The sequence below is a fragment of the Miniopterus natalensis genome, chromosome 18, assembly GCF_054644295.1.
Source record: "Miniopterus natalensis isolate mMinNat1 chromosome 18, mMinNat1.hap1, whole genome shotgun sequence".
NCBI lineage: Eukaryota > Metazoa > Chordata > Mammalia > Chiroptera > Miniopteridae > Miniopterus > Miniopterus natalensis.
Window position 1 is genome coordinate 39202151 of NC_142098.1, and position 15860 is coordinate 39218010.

The 15860-nt window shown below is 52.4% G+C and overlaps 1 protein-coding gene across 1 annotated transcript in view; it reads left to right on the forward strand.

The window, feature by feature from the left end:
- MYH14 (myosin heavy chain 14) overlaps positions 1–15860 on the forward strand; it is a 64035-nt gene that overhangs the window by 29173 nt on the left and 19002 nt on the right. The window contains exons 13-24 of the mRNA XM_087826853.1: positions 695–847; positions 1039–1212; positions 1446–1619; positions 2971–3085; positions 4932–5054; positions 6382–6569; positions 8477–8598; positions 11141–11210; positions 11329–11489; positions 12452–12560; positions 13386–13517; positions 14320–14526. Of these exons, the coding sequence (XP_087682979.1) occupies positions 695–847; positions 1039–1212; positions 1446–1619; positions 2971–3085; positions 4932–5054; positions 6382–6569; positions 8477–8598; positions 11141–11210; positions 11329–11489; positions 12452–12560; positions 13386–13517; positions 14320–14526 (1728 nt within the window). The remainder of the gene's footprint in view (positions 1–694; positions 848–1038; positions 1213–1445; positions 1620–2970; positions 3086–4931; positions 5055–6381; positions 6570–8476; positions 8599–11140; positions 11211–11328; positions 11490–12451; positions 12561–13385; positions 13518–14319; positions 14527–15860) is intronic.

Consider the following 15860-nt stretch of genomic DNA (forward strand, 5'->3'; position numbering starts at 1 on the left):
TAGTGGGTTGATTCAGTTTGTTTTTTATAAAGATCGTCTTCTCTTCTATGTGGAGCATTGAGTCCAGGGGCCACAGGGGAAGCAGGGAGTCATGAGGAGGCAGCTGCCATAATCCAAGCAAATGCCAGTGAGGCTCAGGCCGGGCTGGCAGTGGTGGGAATGGAAAGAGGTAAACACGGGCTAGAGGTTTTCAGGATCCAGCTCGTGGGCAGAGGCCTCTGCCTGGCCCTGGGCTGGGCACTTGAGGCCCTAGGATGAAGAAGACACAGTGGGGCGGACAGGGACCAGAGATTGGAGGTCACACTGACCAGGATTCCACTCTCAGCTGAGATACTATTAGGATCCATTTTACAGATGAAGAAATTGAGGCACAGAGAGATTTATTGCCATGCCTGAGGTAACACAGCCTCTAAGTGGCAGAGCCAGGATTCAAACCCAGGTTGTCAGGCTCGAGTCCACCCTCTTAACTGTTATGCCGTCTAATTGGTGCAGGGAGTGGGGCGGGGAGTAATGAACTAATGAGCCCCGAGGGCTTCACACAGCAGGGCTGGAGTGATGGTCGGCTGTTGCTAATGCCATCGTTCTTGAACCGGGCAGGGGTGGGGAGACAGTGTCTCCTCGCTGGCCCGGAGCACAGGCTGGGGCCACCGATGTGCAGGCCAGGCCCTCACTCTGCATCCTGTCCCCCGTGCAGGCTGACTTCGCTCTGGAGGCCTTGGCCAAGGCCACCTATGAGCGCCTCTTCCGCTGGCTGGTCCTGCGCCTCAACCGAGCCCTGGACCGCAGCCCCCGCCAGGGCGCCTCCTTCCTGGGCATCTTGGACATCGCCGGCTTCGAGATCTTCCAGGTCTGCGCTTTGTGCCAGCTGGGGCCTCAGGGCTCCAGCACACTGCCCTGCTTCTCTCTCTCTGGGCCTCTGTCCTCTGTCCCTGAGCCCCTGTCCCCATCCCTCTGGGCCCCTGTCCCCCCATCTCTGTGTCCCTGCCCCCCTCTCTCTGAGCCCCATCCCCTTTCTCACGCGCCCCCTCATCCCCGCAGCTGAACTCCTTCGAGCAGCTGTGCATCAACTACACCAACGAGAAGCTGCAGCAGCTCTTCAACCACACCATGTTCGTGCTGGAGCAGGAGGAGTACCAGCGCGAGGGCATCCCCTGGACCTTCCTGGACTTCGGCCTCGACCTGCAGCCCTGCATTGACCTCATCGAGCGGCCGGTGAGCCGGCCCACAGCTCCTCCCTCCTGCTGCCCACAGCCATCTCCCCCTCCCTCCCAGTGGCCATGGTCCAGGTCATTGCCCCGCCGGCCTCAGGCCTCCGCATCAGTGAAATGGAGAAAATGACACAGATCTGTGTGACTGCCAGATGGTTAGGACCCAAGATGCGCTGCCACGGGGCCTGGCTCCAATCATGGGGACCTGACATATTCTCCCTTCCTGTCCATGGTTAGGCCAACCCCCCTGGACTCCTGGCCCTGCTGGACGAGGAGTGCTGGTTCCCGAAGGCCACGGACAAGTCCTTCGTGGAGAAGGTGGCCCAGGAACAGGGTGGCCACCCCAAGTTCCAGCGGCCGAGGAACCTGCGGGACCAGGCCGACTTCAGCGTCTTGCACTATGCGGGCAAGGTAGAGGGCAAGGGTCAGCCTTGGGGCATGTGGGTGGGAGTGGGGACCACTTGATTACAGATGTGAGAGAGGGTGCAGATGGAAAGCAGGGGCCGCCAGGTGTCCACTGAGACAGGACACAGACAGGGCAGGGGCTAGGAAAGCCCAAGGAGGAGTGAGGATCTGTTTTATGAAATCAACAAAGGCTTCCTCAAGGAAGGGATATTTGCAGTGGCTTTTGAGGGATGGATAGGAGTTCACCAAGAGGAGAATTATGTGCATGGTATCCACTCATTCAGCAAACATGTGTCTTTTGTGCGCTCAGCCCTGTACTGAGCAAAGTCCGGGACCCAAGTCAGACATGGTTTCTGTCGTCACAAAGTTCCTTATCTGGAAGGGAGACAAATACAGACCATTGGGACATAGGCTGACAGGTGCTTTAATGGGGACAGCTAAAGGCAGTGTCAAAGCCAAAGCCCAGAGGAAGAACACCAGGGACAGTTCCACAGAGGAGAGTGATGTTTGATCTGAAATCAAACCCAAGGGTCAGCAAACATTTCTGTAAATAGTTTCAGCTTTGTGGGTCAGATACTGTCTGTCACAGCTACTCAGTTCTGCCACCCCAGCATGAAGGAAGCCACAGGTAATACATAAATGAATATATAAATGAAACTATTCCAATAAAACTTTATTTACAAAAAGAGGTGGCAGGCTCGATCTGGCCTATGGGCTATATGGTCTAAATGATGTGTAGCAGGTGCCAGAAAGGACAGATGAAGGGTGGGAAGGGATCTGCAGGCAAAGGGAACAGCATACACAATGGCTGGGAGGCAGGGGCCCCGGGTGTCCTGTGTGTATTTTCTAAGACCTCCTGTGTGCCTAGCCCTGTGCTGGGCTTAGTCAGACCCAGGCCCTGGCCTCAGGGAGCTCCTGGTGGGGGGAACATGTGCAGGCAATTGTGGTCAATACTGTGACTCTGCAGGAGCCTCAAAGCAAAGCCCTGAACTCTCCCAAGCTGTCATCCGTGGGAAAATCCATGGCAAGAGAATCCCAGACTTGGGGACGACAGGGGTAAAAACCGTGAGATGGAAACTGGGTTGTCTGTTCGGGGAACAGTGTGGAAGCCAGCGTGTCTGGAGTAGAATGAATAAGAGAGAAAGCGGTGCATGAGTTCACAGGTGGGCAGGGAAGTAAAGGGAGAGAGGTCATGCTGGTGGAGGCTGCAGTTCAAGACACGGGCACAAGGTGGCACCAACGCTCTCGTGGTGAGCCCCAGAGCTGGAGTCTCAGAGCTTCTGGGAGGCTCCTTGGGAAATCCGGAGGGCCAGTGAACCTGCAAGCTCACCATCCTCCAATTCCTGACTTCATGCAGGTCGACTACAAGGCCAATGAGTGGCTCATGAAAAACATGGATCCTCTGAATGACAGCGTCGCAGCCCTGCTGCACCAGAGCACAGATCGGCTGACAGCAGAGATCTGGAAAGATGGTGAGGACCAGCTTCCCCTGGCCCTGGCCCTGGCCCTGAAGTCCTGGGCATTCCTTCTCCCAACCCCACAGTGTGAGCACCTTTGTTTCAGAGGCTGAGTTGTATGCTCAGATGCAGAACTTACGCAGGCAGGCCAGACAGTCTCACAGTAGCGTTCCCAATTTGTGATTGATTGATTGATATCTCAAGCCAGCATCATATTCGATGATAAAACACTCCTCCTTAAACAAGACAAGGATGTCCACTTTCAACACTGCTATGAAACACTGTTTTGGTGATACTAGCCTATGCAATCAGATGAGAAAAAGAAATGTTTGTGAATATTGTAAAGAAAGAGATGACATTATTTGTAGATAGCATATGATCCCTAAAAAAACAAACAACCAAGAGATTTGACTGTAAAAGAATTAATAACAAGAGAACCCAGAAGGATTATGTTTTACAGGTTGGTCAACTTTTAGACTTTTCTTTCTTTGCTCTCTCACAAAGTTCTCTTCAGGGCCCCTAGGAAGAAGAAAGGTGCAACAGACTGAAATATAGCTTTGGAGTTTTCTTGCTCCATCAAGGCCCATGTGAATTTGCCCATCAGTCTTTTCAGAATGACACTTCTAAGAGGTGTAGGCAGAAAAGCCAAATGCCTTTGTGGTAGGACCCTGTACCTTTCCAAGCTTTGTCTATTGCTTCCCCACCTCCTGCCCATCCTTAGAAGAGGTTTGAGAGTTGATTTTATACAACTGACAGCACCAGCATCTTAGTTATTTCCAATTTCAGGTTTCTGGAATCTGTCAGTTTGCTTTCATCTTTGATTGCAGTGGAAAGCATAGTTGTGGAAGTGCAAGCCTATGCAACTAGACATGAAAACAAAATAAACAAGATGAGTGGTTTCCAAAACAAACTCACAGGGCAAAAGGGGATGGGGCACCTTGATACTGTGAGCTGATTTGAGAAAGAAAAATTTGATATCTGTGTTTCACAAAATGTACACAAGAGGGATTGAAAAGCAATGTTTGATGTTCAGCAACAAAAACAGATTCTGCTATGAAAATCACCCCCTTCAGACTGAAAATCACCCCCTACCCCATTTCTTTAAAATCTGTGCCTCATTCATGGACACGTGATGTTCCCAGTGACCCCTCACGTGTTTCACCCCATAGTGACTGACTCTCAAAGGGTTCCAAGAGGGAAAGTGGAAACAGCAATACAAAGCCTCTTGAGCCCTAGACTGGAATGTCGCAGTGTTACTTCTCCCATAGTTCTGAACAAGACAGTCACAAGGCCAGCCCAGATTCAAGGAGCTGCAAGTCACACGGAGGGGTAGAAAATTGGGGCCTTCCTTTTTTGCACCAATTTCTACTACAGCTGCCCTGAGCCCAGAGTTGGATGCCCAGCATCCTCGCAGCCCAGCTGAAAAGGCAAATGAGACAAATTCTCAGAGAGACCAATGCAACAGCTGGGTGGAAGCATCAAGGCAGTCCTCAAGCTTCCTGGCAGTCAGGGGAAAAAGAGATACCTAACAAAACAGATGCAGACTCAACCTCTAGGGAGAGAGCTCTTTTCCCCTCCAGCACTAAGTTCTCACAGAGGACATTCGTCCTTTCAGCCGCATTGACGCCCTCAGGGGGTAGACACAAACATGAACAGAACAGTCTCCCTGGCTTTAAAAGTGTATGGCCAGTATTCAGGCTTTCCCTCCTGCTTCGCACTCTGCTGTTGACTAATAACCCTCTTTTTCCTTCCTGTCACCTTCCCTCCCTCTTCTCTTCTCATACTGTTCCCTTTGCATCCCCCCACCTCTTCACCATCTCCCCACATCTGTCCTCTCCCCCCATTTGTCCTCACTCCCCAGAACAGGGGGGCTTCCAGCAATTCTCTTTCCTTGGCTCCTTCCCACCATCACCCCCAGGATCTTCAGGGAGGCTCAGCTCTGCCACTTCTCCGCCAGGGGGTGGGTGTTGCTCTGCATCTATGGGTGAGATTTGCCAGAAGAGGAGGGTGGGCCTGTTGGATTGGGAACCTGGTTTTGAACATCTGTCCCCTCTTTTCTCCATAAGGAGGTCTCTTACACTTCTTCCTCCTTGTCAGCTTCCTCAGCAGTATCCAGACTCAGTGCCTTCTTCTAACCAAACTGCATGCAGAAGTACAAACAACGGTGCTGATATCAGCTGGTGTTTACTGAGCACTGACTATGTGCCTGGCATTGTGCAAAGCCCTTTTACTATTAACACATAGAATCCTCTGAATGACCCACTGAAGCAGGCGTTAGTAGTATTACCTGCCCTTTACACAGATGAGGAAATTGAAGCACAGAGAGGTTAAGTCACCAGCCCGAGATCACACAGCCAGTAAGTGGCAGAGTCAGGATTTGAACCCAAGATATCAAGTCCCAGAGCCTCAGCCCTTACCTGTGCTGTAAGAGCTTAATAAATGATAATTATAATTTTGATAACAACTATAAGCATGGCAGTGGGAGGAAAATGCTATATCTGAGCCCCCGCCATATACCAGGTCCTACCTGAGTGCAGATTATCTGGTTGACCCCTGATGACCCTCAGCACTGGGGACAGCAGGACATCAGATTCAGCCCCAGCTGCAGGATCCTGAGAAACCTGGCATGGCTCGATCATCGAAGTTGAGTGGGGATCTCTCACTAGCTGAACTGACGCCATCAAATGATAACAGAGAAACAGAGTTACTGTGAAATCAGGGCTTGCTAGAAAAATGCTAACTATGAAGGCAGATTCCTTATTTCAACATTACGCAGAAAAGCCAGGCTCTTTCCATGTTTAATGTGACTCGGTTTGGATTCCTGAAAACGTAGCCATGCTGTGTTTGTGGTTACCCTTCTCCTTCTCTGTGCCTCGGTTTCCTCATCTGTAAAACAGGAGCAATTCTCACAGGCTTATAAACCAGAGGATGTAAAGCTCTTTGAAAGTACCCAGCAGAGAATACGTGTTAAGTAAGCATTTGCTGTCGTCGTCATCTGTCAACAAGGAAAACGGAGATCATGTCCTTGAGGAGAAGAGGGGTCAGAGGTCAGGGCCTGAGAGGACTCGCACTGCCTGGATTAAAATCCTGGACCTGCAGTTTCTAAGCTGTGTGGCCCTGGGCACAGTCTTCCACCTTTCTGAGCCTCAGTTTGCCCCCCAGTCCAATGGGGCTGGTGTTACCTACCTCACCAGGCTGTGTGAGGTGCCAGGCCCTGTAAATAGTAAGACCCTTAACCTTTGGCCAACCCTCTTCCCCAAACTGACCCCTGATATGCTTCTTACCCTACATCTGGTTTCCTCTTCACACAGTGGAGGGCATCGTGGGGCTGGAGCAGGTGAGCAGCCTCGGGGATGGCCCACCAGGTGGCCGCCCCCGCCGGGGTATGTTCCGGACAGTGGGACAGCTCTACAAGGAGTCCCTGAGCCGCCTCATGGCCACACTCAGCAACACCAACCCCAGCTTTGTCCGCTGTATCGTCCCCAACCATGAGAAGAGGGTGAGTGACCTGGGCTGGGAATGGGGAGGCTCTGCCAGCTACTGGACTTGGCTGGAGATGAGGGTCTTGCTTTTCTCCCAGAATAAATACTCTGTTAGGAAAATTCATTTGTTCATGGGACTTAAATTTTATTGAGCACCTACTAAGTACCAGATACTAAGGATACATTAGAGAGAAGTACAGCCAACCCCTATTCTCACAGTCTAATGCAGAACACAGACATTCAACTAACCACCCACAATGAACATCTGGTTGAATTTGTAGGGGTGGTAAGTACCACGTAAGGTTTGATCTGCTCGGTGAAGTCAGGGAAAGATCCCTGGAGGAAGTGACAACTGACCTCTGAAGGAGAGGTGGTATTCTGAGCAGAGAATAGCTTGTGCAAACGTCCAGTTGTAGGTCAGACCATGGAAGGTACAGGGATGGAAAGATGGCTGTTGGCGCTGGGGATGTCATGTAGGTTAGAAGAAACCATCCCTGGCTTCCCAGGGCACTGAAAAATGTCCTTGTTGGGAAAATCAAAGACTGGTCTATAGAGAAGGGGAAATGAGGCCACAAAATTAGGTGCTTGGGGCTTACACTGTCCTTGGAAAGTAGCTGTGGTTACTGGGTGGGTGGACCTCTGTGTGTGTGTGTGTGTGTGTGTGTGTGTGTGTCCTTTCTCATGTCCGCAAACACCATGTTTTATCAGATCTAAGGCACATTTATTTCTGACACGTTAGCATCTCGGCCCCCTCAGGGTGGCAGGGCAGCCACGAGTGGCTCCGGGCTTTTATTTTCCCAGTTTAGCAACCCTGAGGGGGAGTCTCTCTGGTCCCACAGCCCTAACATAAGGCCTAGGACTGGCTCTCATTGGCCCAGGATGGCTCTGTCCCACCCCTGAACCAGTCACTCCGAACCAATAGCCAGACCTGGGTCACATGACTATTCATTGCGCCAGGATGGGCTCAGTCCTAGGCACTCTGGACTGAGAGCAGAGGGGAAGGAAGAGCTCCCTCCCACAATATCGAAGCCTTATTGCCAAGGAACAGGGGCACGTACACTCACAGATAAACAGAAACTGCCTTTTGCCGGAATGTAAACGACCTGAAGGTAGCCGCTTGTATCTCCTTTCTCACTGAGTCCCCAAAACCTGGACAGTGTGTAGCACACAGTGGATATTCAATAAATGCTTGATGGATGCCTAAATATAAGCTAGAGATGCCTGAATGGCCATAGAAAAAGACCAGACTGGTGGTTCTCATGTTTTAATTCCCACCACCCAGAGATTCTGATTCTGCCCTGGGCGAGAGCTGGAGCACTGAGTGTGGGTTGTTATTTTGGGGGGGGGGGGGGGTTGTTGTCGCTGTTATCTTAGTTGTTTTAAGCTTCCCATGGGGCGCTAGTGTGTAGCCTGGGCTGAGGACAACTAATCTTGAAGGTTCCATAGGAAATGGGGTTGTGTTGACTGCTCTGGGGGCCTGGGCAAGGCAAAAGCTGTCTTTTGTAATGTATCATTTACCTTCTTGTGCTGTTTAGATCTTTCTCATTTTTATCATTTTACCAAAAATAATGACTTACAGGCTTTGTTCACCCCACACCTGGGCCGACTATCCTATGTGTTAAATTCAGCCCTGCCCACCCTCCCTGCTCCTGCTCCGTTCTAGTTAGCACTTTTTGTTATTTATTACTTTCGTTTATTAGTGATTTCTCCGCTACATTTACTGTCAGTCTCGCCCCCTGGTCTGTGAGCTTCCCCAGGGCAGGGATTTCTGTCTGGCCACATAGTAGGTGCTCAGTAAATTATAGGTTGAACCATAGGAGTTGCCAACCTGCTGAAAGGGCCGTTGGGCCTGGTTTCCCCGACTCGGCTCTGGCGCCCCCGTGCGGCCGCCGCTGACCCTGCGTGTCCGCCTCGCTCTCCGCAGGCCGGGAAGCTGGAGCCCAAGCTGGTGCTGGACCAGCTGCGCTGCAACGGCGTCCTCGAGGGCATCCGCATCTGTCGCCAGGGCTTCCCCAACCGCATCCTGTTCCAAGAGTTCCGGCAGCGGTGAGTGGGGGGTGGGGGGGGTGGGGCTCGGCTCTGGAAGCCACCATTGCTGCACCCAGGCCTCCCACTGCTGCACCCAGGCCTCCCACTGCTGCACCCCAGGCCTCCCACTGCGGCACCCCAGACCTCCCACTGCGGCACCCCAGACCTCCCACTGCTGCACCCCAGACCTCCCACTGCTGCACCCCAGGCCTCCCACTGCTGCACCCCAGGCCTCCCACTGCTGCACCCAGGCCTCCCACTGCTGCTTCTGAGCCAGGCCTCGGGGCAGGCTCCTTAGGTTTGCCGAGCCTCAGTCTTCTACGTGATCTGGGCGAGCAATACCCACTCAGTGCGCTCCCGGAGAGAAAGGGCATGGGGCATCCTATTGCAATCAACGTGTTGCAATTGGCATTTCTTTAAAAATGCAGTGGAGCCCGGCTGCGCGTGGGTGGCTCAGCGGTTGAGCTTTGTCCTAGGATCCAGGAGATCGCGGTTCGATTCCCCATCAGGGCACCTGCCCGGGTTTCGGGCTCCATCAATGACTTTCTCATCTTTGATGTTTCAACTCTCTCCCTCTCCCTTCCTCTCTCTGAAATCAATAAAGATATATTTTTTAAAAAAATGCAGTGGAGTGGGATAGAACAGAAAACACCAAATAATATGGTAAATATTATAAAAATTACGCTTCATACAGCTGTAGTAGCATCCATTAGAAATATAATGTGAGCCCCGTCTACAATTAAAATTTTTGTAGTAGCCATGTTTTTAAAAGTAAAAAGAAACAGGTGAAATTAATGTTGACAAGATATTTTATTTAACCCAATGCATCTAAGATATGGGGTGATCTTAACATGTAAACAGTATAAAAAATCAGTAGCGAGATACTTTATGCACACTTTTTTCATACCAAACCTTGGGCATGCCGTGTGCCTTACACCCACGGCGCATCCCGATTCAGACACTGAATTTCCGGTGGTCAAAGCGAATTGTTGTCTTGCCAAAGCAATGAAATTGTGTTTAACAACAACAAAATATTTTACACTGCTTGCGTTTTTAAATTTAAATTTCAGTCAGTGAAAATGAAGTACCATTCGAGTCTCGGGTCACACTGGCCAGCCGGCCTGCTGTCGCAGCACGGAGCCGGTGGCTGGAGGGTATTGGAAAATGGCATTAACACTGCGGGGTCCAGTAAACGGGTTAATGCGGGACCGTGCAGTGCGTGCAGATGACCATGTAAGAGAAGCCACAAGAAGGCTTCCTGAACCTGCGTCCCGACGGTGTTTCGCATTAAGAGAGCACTGGGCCTGCCCGTGAGGCAGCAGGTCTTGCCTGAAGATAAGACAAGATATGGACAAGATATGGAGAGGTTAAATCCTCCCGTGCACCGTATCTGAAAGAGGTTATTGGGGACGGGAAAAGGAGAGAGGCCAGGCACAGAAATCAGCATGTGGTCAAATCTGTGGGTGCATCTGTCCTCCGTAGTTTAACTATGTTGGTTAAACCTGGAAGGTACAATTTAGAACCATCTGGGTTTCAAATATTACTTTAAATAAATGTCTGTTATAACTTTAAACAAAAGAAAGAAAATTAAATACAGTTAAAAATCCAGTTCAATTGGCCCTGGCTCAGTGGCTCAGTTGGTTGGAGTGTCATCCTGTGCACCTAAAAGGTTGTGGGTTCGATTCCTGGTCAGGGCACATACCTGGGTTACAGGTTCAATCCCAGGTCAGAGCAAGTATGGGATGTGACCGATCAATGTTTGTTTGTTTGTTTTTCTCTCTCTCTCCCCCCCCTTCCTCTCTCTCTAAAATCAATAAAAATATATCCTTGAGTGAAGATTAAAAAAAAAAATCCAGTTCAATTGCTCAGGCCACATTTCAAGGGCTCAGTAGTCGCACGTGGCGCACGTGGCCAGCAGCTGCTTTGCTGGGCAGCACAGGCCTGTAGTTTGCTACTCAACGTGTGGTCCCTGGACCGGCAACGCCAGCATCTGGCAGCTTGTTAGATATGCAGACTTTCAGGCCTCTCCCAGACTTACTGAACTAGGATCTGAATTTTAACAAGATCCCTGGTGATGGAGAAACTCCGAGACACACACACACACACGCACGCACACATGCACGCACACATGCACGCACACACGCGGCAGGGGAAAGACTCTGAGAACAGACACGTATGTGTTTGTAAAATGTGTATTTTTAATTCGGAGTTCCACGCAGAACTTTGAAAGAAATTGCTGCAAAGCACTTAGCCCAGGGCCTGACACAGAGGAAGTTCAAAAACATCAGCCGCTACCTTGCTGTTCTCACATTCCTGTTCTGAGACCCGCCGCTGTTCCCATCTCGGGAAAGGCGGTGGGGATGTAACACCCGCTCGTGGTCAGCACTCAGTGGGTGTCGCAGGACTGGGCGCTTTTGTCGTCGGTGCTGCTGGCGGTGGCACTAACGCTCTTAGCCAGTGTGTGGCTGAGAGCCAACGTCCATTTTTCTTTCTGTTCTTGTCATCGGTTATTGCTGTTTGTCACTCTGACCCTGTCCCCACCCATGCCCTCCCACTGCAGGTACGAGATCCTGACCCCCAATGCCATCCCCAAGGGCTTCATGGATGGGAAGCAGGCCTGTGAGAAGATGGTGAGTGTGGGGGGTGCAGGTGTGTGTGTGCACATGTGCACAGCCCCAGGTGTTGGGGAGGGGGCTGGGACCTCCCCTGTTACCGCCCCTTCTCCTTATCACCCTCCACCCCTCACAGATCCAGGCCCTAGAACTGGATCCCAACCTCTACCGCGTGGGACAGAGTAAGATTTTCTTCCGGGCCGGGGTCCTGGCCCAGCTGGAAGAGGAGCGGGACCTGAAGGTGACAGACATCATCGTGTCCTTCCAGGCAGCTGCCCGGGGATACCTGGCTCGCAGGTGGGGCTCCACGCTGTCTGCTGGGGTCCCATTGGCTAAGGCTGGGGCACGGAGGGGTTGACCAGATGGCCCCAGATATCAAGGCCTCAAAGATGGTAGAAGGGCTGAGAGACAAAGGGAGGGAGCCACCAGGTGCCCAGGCTTCCTGGTCCTACAGTCCCCAAGGCCTCTGTGGGCCAGGCCCAGTGCTGAGCGATGCTGGAGACACAGAAGAGCTAGGCTGTGTCACCGGTGACCAGGCATCCCCGTTTGCCCGAGACTGGAGGCTTCCCAGGGTGCATGGCTTTCAGTGCTAACATAGAGAAAGCCACGGGTAAATTAGGTGCAGGTGGTCACCCTGCTGGCCCAGTCCCTTGAGGGACTTCAGTCTGGAAGGGCAGACAATGTGGGTACAAAGCATCACAGATGCACTTTGATGGGGGTCATACAGTGGGAGGCCCTGCAGACCAGGATGCCCAGGTCACGCTTGGTGACCAGGTCAACCAAGGAGGGTGGAAAGGTACCCAGGCCTCAGGAAAGCAGGAAGCTTGCAGGAGCATCTCCTTCCGCTTCGAACTGGCCCAGGGGGAAGGGTCAGCAGATAAAGGATTCCCAGTACCAGACTGAGGGGCCTGGGGTGCTGGGAGCCATAGGAGGGCTGTGAGCAGGGGAGGGCTGGAGGCTTGTTGAGATGGACTGGAGGCTGGGAGGCTCGGGAGGAGGCTGAGCGAGGGTCCAGGTGGGCGAAGGGGGGGCCTGAATTGGGGCTGGGGCTATGGGAAGAGAGGAGGGGACAAGGCAGAGAGGGTCGAGGGCAGGAGGGCTGATGAACTGTACACAACAAGATGTACCAATAATAGAACGGCTTGTGCACACAGTAGGCATTTAATCATGGTTGAGGAGTGGAAGGAGGCTCTCTGTTGCTAAGGGGGCAGGGCCGGGAGGGTCTAAGCTGCCCTCCCATATGCCTGTGTCCCGCCCAGGGCCTTCCAGAAGCGGCAGCAGCAGCAGAGCGCGCTGAGGGTGATGCAGCGGAACTGTGCGGCCTACCTCAAGCTCAGACACTGGCAGTGGTGGCGGCTCTTCACCAAGGTGAGGGCACCTGCGGAGGTGGGAGACAGGACCTTGGGGGCAGGTCTGCTGGGGAGAGCAACTTCTTTTGTTTGGGCCTCAGGTGGCCGCATCTGTGCAATGGGACCAATCAGCCTGACCTTTGTTCAGTAGGATTCCTTAGGTAGCAAGTGACCAAAAAATCGGACTGAAAGCAACATGGATAAAAGACGCAGGACAGCTTCAGGTGCAACTGGATCCAGGGCTGAGTTAGGGGGTCCTGAGACCCCCCCCTCAGATTCAATGATTCCCTAGAAGAACTCACAGAAATTCCTCATAATTATACTCACGGTTACAGTTTATTACAGTGAAAGGATACAGATTAAAATCAGTACTGAGCATGTCCCACTTGGCCAGGGGGAGAATGGTTTTGTGAAACGCTCACTTCGGTTACTGATGCATGTGGCGCTTGTCACCTAATTGCACCATGTAAAGTGCGTTTCTCCCCGTGGACCTGGGACTGAGAACTTTAGAAACACTGTGCTACCGAATAGCAGTGTCTCTTGTATGCAGAGGGTTCGTTTAGCAAAAAAGAAACTGGTTAGGGCTGCTGGCCACGCTCCCGGGCCTGTTCTAGGCTCTTTACAGGGGTTAACTCTTTCCCTTGTTCCAAAACCCCTGTGCAGCGGGACTGTTATCACCCCCACTTCATAGACGGGGCGCTGCCGTGCTTGCCCGAGGTCCCTTAGCTAGTGGGTGGAGCAGCTGGCCGTAGCGTGCAGGAATCCAGCCCTGTTCAGCGTGTGAGCTCTTGGCCCCTGGGCCAAGCGGCCTCCCCGCCATTCTGCCACCTTGACCTCCCCCCAGGTGAAGCCGCTGCTGCAGGTGACGCGGCAGGACGAGGTGCTACAGGCCCGGGCTCAGGAGCTGCAGAAAGTGCAGGAGCTCCAGCAGCAGAGTGCCCGCGAGGTGGGCGAGCTCCAGAGCCGCTTGGCACAGGTAAGGGGGCGGGGCCGTGGGCGGGGCCAGGTCGCAGGGGGCGGGGCTTCTGGCTGAGTGGGATGTGCGAGGGCAGGGCTGTGGGGAGAAGGGTTTGGATGGGTCAGAGCCAACGGGTATTGGGGCCCAATGAGCGTCGAAACTGTGTGGTGTGGTTGAGCCGTGATGCGCAGGAGGCAGGACCCTGGGGTGCAGGCAGGGTATTGGGTGGGGGACTGGTTCCTGCCCAGCCAAGGTGCTCAGGGGGTGGGGTGCCAAGATGGGGCAGAGCAGGGCACGAGCTGTGGAGCAGGGTTCTGGTACACAGGCGGTGGACTTTGCACTGTTTCCAGTATTTCTGGTATCTTAAAAGAATGCTGAAGCAAACCCCTTAAGCATTCATCTGTTTGCTTTTCCTGAATTATTTCCTTCGGTTAAATTGCTGGGCGTAGGATATTAAATGAAAGGTGAGGCAGAGAAAGGCCTCCTGGAGCTGTCCAGGGTGGACTGGAGAGGGAGAGACTGGAGGCCGGGAGGCTGGGGAAGAGGCTAGGGAGGGTGACCACTGGGAGAGGAAGAGGCCTGAGCATATTGGAGCAATGGGGGCAGAGAGGAGGGGACAAGGCAGGAGTCAGGGAACAGGAGGGACAGAGCTGGGGACTGATGGGCCGTGGGGTGGTGAGGGAGAGGGTGGCACCCAGGGGCCTGACTCAGTAACTAGGAGAATGTGGGGTCATCCTGAGATGGGGACCTAGGGGAGGAATGGGTTTGGGGCCCCTGGGGGCACTGCCTGCTGACCTGTGACCTCCCACCCCACCCCCAGGTGGAAGAGGAGCGCACCCGCCTGGCAGAGCAGCTTCGAGCAGAGGCTGAGCTGTGTGCTGAGGCCGAGGAGACCCGGGAGCGGCTGGCGGCCCGTAAGCAGGAGCTGGAGCTGGTGGTGTCGGAGCTGGAGGCCCGCGTGGGGGAGGAGGAGGAGTGCAGCCGCCAGCTGCAAAATGAGAAGAAGAGGCTGCAGCAACATATACAGGTCGGTCCCCACGTCCCCGCAGGCCACCTCCCCACTCCCTTCTGTCTGCCCCCGCCTACCTTTGCTTCTGCAGACAGTGTCTCTTTTGGCCATGACTTTGCAGAAAACAGCTCAAAGGGGAACAAGCAGAAAAAATACTTTTTTCTTTCTTTCTTTCTTTCTTTCTTTCTTTCTTTCTTTCTTTCTTTCTTTCTTTCTTTCTTTCTGTCTTTCTTTCTTTCTTTCATTCTTTCTTTCTTTTTTGGTTCAAATAATGGGAGACTCCAGAATGGATCAGCTTCAGGCATGGCTGGATCCAGGAGCTGAAGTGATATCCTCAGTACTCTGTCTCTGTCCATCCCCTGGCTCCATTAGCCTCTGTGCTGCTGCACTCACAGGCAGGCTGCCCTGCCATGGTTGCCCTTCAAAGCCCAGTGTGTATTTTACACTTAAGGCACAGCTCAAGTCAGGTGCCAAGTTTCCATCGGCGATACTTCACCTGCATTTATATCTCATGATTTCTTCAGTTGAAAAAGTTGATTTACAGACCCAAGTTGTTCCAAATATACTTCAGAGTTTTCCAGGGATTCATTGGGTGTCTGACTTTAAATTTAAAATAAATAAAATTAAATAAAATAGAATATTCAGTTGCTCATTCATACTGGCCACATTTCAAGAGCTCGGGAGTGTTTTAATTTGCCTCCTCTTACCCAGCTAGTGCGGGTATGGGGATGGCCTAACACACCACACCTGACCCTGGGCGGGTGAGACAGCAGTTTATTAGTCACGAATGCTCACACCTGAGTGCAGCAGGGACCACGCCACAGAAAGCCACGTGGGGTGTGCTCAGGAACAGAGTGAACAAGTCGTGGCTTTGTGGTGGGCTTTGTGGCAACAAGAGGGTGAGGTGACCCTGGTCCTGCAGGAAGCGGTGATTGGCTTGTTAGACTAATTCTGACTGGCAGGTGGCTGACATCCAGTCTACAGGGATAAGCAGGCTCTGTCCTGGTCCCTGTGGTACGGAGGGTCACCTGGCTGGGGGACCTTATACATGGAGCAGAGCCAGTAGGGAGGCTTTAGTTCCCCCCAATTCTACCAGATGTCATGGCAGCTCAAGATATTGAATCAAAATTTCTTGTTTCACACCAGGCTCCACATGTGCCTGGTCACCGCGTAGGGGACAGTGCCCATCGACATGATATGTTTATTTATTATGTTTATCGATTAAATTCTTCACACACATGCAAGAATGTAGTTTCCATAAGATAGAGATTTTTTTTCAAATATTTTTTCTATTATTGATTTTTTAAAGAGAGAGGAAGGAAGAGGGAGAGAAAGAGAAACATCAATGATGA